Genomic DNA, 5,833 nt, shown 5'->3' on the forward strand with positions numbered 1-5,833 from the left:
AATACAATAAAGAAAAAGGCATTAATCTTATCCAATGCCACCTATCAGTGATTCAGTAGTAGTCATCCACAGTTGGAATAATGGTGCCTACTTGGAAAGAGAACATGAAAATTACAAACGATATTTTCTTGACGTGTACGAGTATGTACTCTCTCTCTCTCTCTCTCGCTCTCGTAGAGTTGGCAAATTGATCCCAACCCGTTAATTCAACCGAATTTACTCGTAAAAATGTCAATATTTAGGTGAATATTTAACGGATCATGTTGATAACGATTGAACCCGTTAACAAACTCGTTAGCTCATGGTTGGTTTTAAGTTAAACAGTAAAGAACGTTAGCAACTCGTTAGTTAAAGGTTGGTATTGAGTTTAAATTAAGGTTATATATTATAATATTTTCTTATTAAGAATAAAATGTGATTTTCTTTTGTACGTGTATATGACAAACATATGTAATTACATACAATTTTATTTTGTCTCATCCATTAAAAAATCACCTGTAAATGGAATAATCAAATTCTGTGTTGTTCCAAGGATGGGCTTCCTTGCCCTCCGTAAGTGGTTTTTGGTGTGGGTGTGTTTTGGGTTGACGTCTGGCCTTTGTGGTACCGTCTTTGTACTGTTGTTCTCCCTCACATGACCCCTTTGTCTGTTTTGTTGTGCTTGTCCCTCTTGTGGGCTTTATTTGTTCCGTTGACTTTTGCCCTGGTTATGATCTTATCTAGTTTTTCAAAAAAATTAGTCTTTAGTTTTCTCACTGCATCCAGAAATACTGTCAATTTTTTTGGTTTTTGTTTTCAAATTAAGGAGAATAACATTTTAAAATGTTACCCATCATGTTAGGGTGTTGGGCGGGCCCACAAAGGCATGAAAACGTTGTGTATTTTCTTTGATGTACCTGAAAAAAAAAAGTCTATTGTGTTCGGATTCCACTTAACAATCTGGTTGATACTCTAAAAGTGGGATATATCGACTACATCGTTCATTTCATTATAACACGTGAAATAATACATCATGTGACTTGTGTTCTTAATAGTTATAAAAGTTTATCATAAAGGTCCAGAATAGAGAGAGAAGCAATACACCCCGTTCTTAAATTTCACCAACTGGTTTCAGACTTGGTATGCACAAAAAAGATACTTAAAACACAATTCAGTAGATTTTGCAACCACCCCCCAAAAACAAAATGAGAGCAAAAAACCAACTAGCCGGGACCATTTAGGCTTACTTTGTCAGGTGGCCTTACAGCAGAAGCCTATGCATCTACAGTGCAATTCTTACATCAAAAGCTAGCAGCTTGCATCGAGCAGCCCCAAACGGGAAAAATAGGTTGGGTCCGAATGGTTCATGTGCCGAATTTGAAGTCTCTTAATGGTACAATGTTATCATACAGCTGCAAAAATCTTACCATTTTTAACAGATGATCGACACCATGACAAACAAAACTGTAATACCTTAAGTAAGAGACTCAAATCAGTCCATTTTTGTGGAATGAAGATCCCGAAGGAGCAACCAGGCCAAGCTGTTGCATCACTCTCAATCTCCGGGCACTCACTTCTTTGGACTTTGATACCACTTCTGCCCCACTTTGCTTGGAAGCTTTTCCATTTGTATTTTCAACCCTTAGTGCAAGTAGAGTCTTCTGCTCCACCTTACTTTGTGGTATAACGGCATTCCGCTTTCTTGGAGAAACCCTTACCTAACAGAAGATTTACATGAATAATGCCAAAGAATATGAAACTGCAACCCGTGAAGATAAATATGTAACCATACACCAGCTAAAGAAACTCACAGAAATTTCCGTTCTCTGAGCATCAGCATTCTGCAACCAAGTACCCGTATGTGATATCAAGGAAATAGAATTTTACAAAATAAGGACCGTTGAGAATCAGAACTTACCAAGTTTGAAGAATCTGTTTGCGGATTTTCCCTTGCGTGATTACGACTGGACTTACGCCTAGAAAGATCAACTGCTCCATTTTCTGCCCGATAATATAAACATTTTGACCAGTATAAGAGTCTCAGTTTGTAAGAAACAATAGAGACCTTTCCATTTAGGTCATTCTGAACATAATGATTTCATCAAAATAAGATAGTAAATTGTGACAATGACCATGATAGATAAAGACTTCAGCTCAGTTGTGACCTCTACTCACAGACAAACAGGGGTACATTGGTGGCCATGGAAAGCCATGAGAACGAAACACCAAAAAGAGTATCACACTTTCATAACAAATTAGGTTCTAACTTAAGTTCCGCACCCAGGAGCGGAAGATCGCTTATTCTGATGAGTTCTTGCCAGTTTCTTAAATTGCCATGAATTTAATAACTTTTATAAGGTTTGCATGGGTACCTAAAGCATTATTGGTTATATTAGGGTTTCAAAAACCATACAAAATGTTCACACTTAGAGTGGATTCCCATTGTTTCTAGAAATATCAATATGTTTAGCGTAGGCTGGCGTTACTCCTGGAATCTTCTCAGCCCATTTCACAAACTCATTCCCTTACATGGGCACAAACAAGTCTCCCATGAGCAAAGGCGCATACCGATGTTCTCTTGAAATGCAAGTTGAGTCACTAATAATTCTCAAGTGAGGGATCATCTAGTATTTCCATAGTGAATGGTGGCTCAATCGGTCAACCAATGCTTCCACATATACCTCGTATTTCCCCTTGTAGTTCAATTCCTCAATCCTCTCATTTACTTCTCGAAACCTTAAATTCTTAAATAATCATGTGTTTACAATTCTGATGGTCCCTTCCACATAGTGCTTTAAAATATGTTGAAATATTTCCCTTCTAATTTGTTCGTTGAGATGATTTCTATTACACCATTCAGCTGTAAATTTCGAAATTAAATCCTCTCAACTTGGATGCAGGGATTTTGAGTTGGCTAACCTTTAGACTTGGATCCTTGCTTCTTTGATCTGTCGGATTTTGAGCTAGAAACCTGCAGCCATATTAGATGACGTACGAGAAACCATCAACTTCAACCACAAGATTTCATTCCTGCCTAAAGGACCAATTATCAAAGAAAGAATAGTTACCTGCTCCAGAGCTTTTAGGAGTATTTCCCTATAACAACCGTTGTTCTGCTTGAGTATCTGAAAGTTCAGCAATTCGGTCAATATGATCAGGCATGGGGCATGTCTACTATAATCGGGTGGAAATTAGTATTCAAATTTCGAATGCTTAGGCAGAATTCAAGGAGATTCACCAGTGCATTCAAAACATACCATGTCGAAATCAGAATGACATTTTACGGGGTCCACATACAAGCTGCAAGAAAATATGCTCAGAAGTTCTATACAATCACAAGACAAATGAGGACAAAACACCTGATCGTGGAAGACTTACTACTTGTAGCTTCCATAGAGCCGAACAAGAACCTTCTCTGCCGATCTTTTACTTGGCTTGTTCTTGCTACTCACGTTGTTATCATCAACAACCTACGAATTAAACAAGAAGATAACAAAATGGATCCTTTGGCACAACTAAGTAATATCAAATAGAATCCGGGGTATCAACAGGTGCAATTAAAAATCTCAATTATTGAATGTTACAAAACAATCAGAAAATACAGCATTTCAAATACCTGTGCTGGCCACCATGAGCCTCCACTGATCCTTACCCATATGAGATCAGCCAACTTGACCTCCCCTTCCGATTCATTAGCAGCAACAACCTCTCCATCTTCCAGTTTAACATTATGTTTCCCAGTTGAAATATGATCGCATTCCATTATCTGCATTTGCAGTTGGAAATACCGAAGAAAAGGAAAACATAAGTAATTTCTTGGGCTGTAAACCTCTACAGACAAAATTGCCGCAATCGAATCAAGCATCTCCGTTTCAAACAATTATACACAAACTATTGTCTCATTCTCTGTCTGATTAGAAGTTTAATATAATCAAGCTTTAGCCTTTTCTATGTTGCTCTTCTACTTTGGAGTTTAATGCCTAGACTTTTGAACAAAATTTAACATACGGTAAGGTGTGGACAGTATACAGAAACACTTTTCTATGTGCTTTACAAATTTACTATTACCAACTAAGTAGGTATACAGAATTACTATTATGTCAGGTCCAGCAGAACGATATTGTAGAGGTGACCTTAAAATGTTGGGCAACGGACCAGTGGTTGTAACTCTGAATCAACACCGAGATTGTCACTAACTTAGTCACCTAAACCAATGGTGTATGAGAAAGCCTAATGAACCTATGGGGTGTGGGGTTTAAACTCAAAAAGCTTTGATGCTTTTAGACTATCAGTGGTGGATCACCCATGTTATATATTGTACATTGTTTGTCTTCTATCCAACGGGAATAATCCCCGTTCTCACCTGTCCCACCTAACCCCAACAAGAAAACCACTGCGAGGAACATGTAAGGCATGGTGAGCAGGAGAACTGTGGCAGTCCCAAGGTGAATCAAGTAGCATGATAGAGAAATGTTTACGCAGGACAGACTACGCCACAAGACAGAAGACTCTTGCATTGTAGAATCGCCATGCTGTTCACATAATAACTATAAACAACGAGTCTGTGACAATCGACATTGTGAAAAGTTCCTCAAATGCTTCCCAAGATCCTAACATGTTAAATACTAGATTGGAGTTTACTTTGATCACAATCATAAACAATAATATAATGCTAACCAAATGAGCTCGTCTCGTTAAATAATATAGATTATGCAGAAACAATTATATCCATAGATTACTTTGCTAAAAAGTAAGTAGTCGTATTTATATTACACAATCAAACTTGAACCTCGTCCACAAAACTTCGAAATTTAATCGCGTATTTTTGTTTTCTCCTTAACATTTTGTGAACAACCAAGCTTAGATTATCTTCCCAAAACGAAAAATGTTCATGTGTGAAAGTAGTGTGAACATTTTACATCACATTGTCAAAATTTGAACCACACTTGGAAAGCTTAAACTCGATCATTTTCCATGTTCTTAACTTGGTTTCACCCACATTTTCCCGGCAAACAAACGGCACGAATTGAACCCATGTGAAAAGACAAACCCACATTGCAGGAAACAGGTAGTGTGTTTAAGAAACAAACAAACAGAGTACATAAACAAAAATTAAAAATAAAAAAAGGGCAGAAAAAGAGGAGGAGATTTGGGTTCTTACAGTTCACCAGAGCAGCAACAGATTGAGATTGAGACTGAGAGATAGCAGTTCGGATGATTGTGCGGTATGCCTGTATATGGGCTAAATGGTGGGTGGAGAAGAAAGTGTCTTGGAAGTTGGAACGACGAAGCAGCAGCTTTATTGGGTTCCTTTCTCTTCTGTCAGGCTGGTTTAATAAGACGGGGATAATTTGGGACTTGGATTGTCTGCCCTCATAATTGTGGTGCCCTTCCATGCCCTCCTATTTTGTGCGGTCACGGTTAAGCCACGTCAATATTTTATATTTTTATTATTTTTTGTCTTATTATTTTATTAAAAAATTAATATAAAATATTGACGTGGTTTAACCGTGACCGCACAAAATAGGAGGGGATGGAAGGGCACCTTAACTAAGAGGGCAGACAATCCAAGTCCGATAATTTGTGCGTTTTGTCACTTCTGTAATTATTTTGCGGGGCCTGCTGCATATACTTTTTTTTTTCTTTTTTACACAAGGGACTGCATATACTTGGAAAATCCCCGGCTTCTTAAAATTTGATTCATTAAAATAATTATAACTTTCAAATGATATATTTGCTTGTAGCGGTTGGATCAAATTTTAAGAGTCTGGATTAATTAATTGGTGGGAAAGATCCGAAGGTGATCTCTTCCCGGAGAAAATGGAGGGTCTACTTGGATACAAAAATCATATAT

At 37.6% G+C, this 5,833-nt stretch overlaps 1 protein-coding gene across 1 annotated transcript; it reads right to left on the reverse strand.

Annotated features, from left to right (window-relative positions):
* Window positions 1–1,135: 1,135 nt before the first annotated feature.
* On the reverse strand, window positions 1,136–5,304 carry LOC103410910 (uncharacterized). Its single transcript, XM_008349563.4, has 9 exons — window positions 5,141–5,304; window positions 3,596–3,745; window positions 3,358–3,449; window positions 3,237–3,279; window positions 3,048–3,104; window positions 2,899–2,950; window positions 1,898–1,980; window positions 1,791–1,820; window positions 1,136–1,697 (listed from the first exon to the last, which is right to left on the reverse strand). The coding sequence occupies exons 2-9, from the start codon at window positions 3,740–3,742 to the stop codon at window positions 1,467–1,469; spliced, it is 735 nt and encodes a 244-aa protein (XP_008347785.3). The 5' UTR covers window positions 3,743–3,745; window positions 5,141–5,304; the 3' UTR covers window positions 1,136–1,466.
* Window positions 5,305–5,833: the final 529 nt, after the last annotated feature.

The sequence above is a fragment of the Malus domestica genome, chromosome 08 (genome assembly GCF_042453785.1).
Source record: "Malus domestica chromosome 08, GDT2T_hap1".
Lineage (NCBI taxonomy): Eukaryota > Viridiplantae > Streptophyta > Magnoliopsida > Rosales > Rosaceae > Malus > Malus domestica.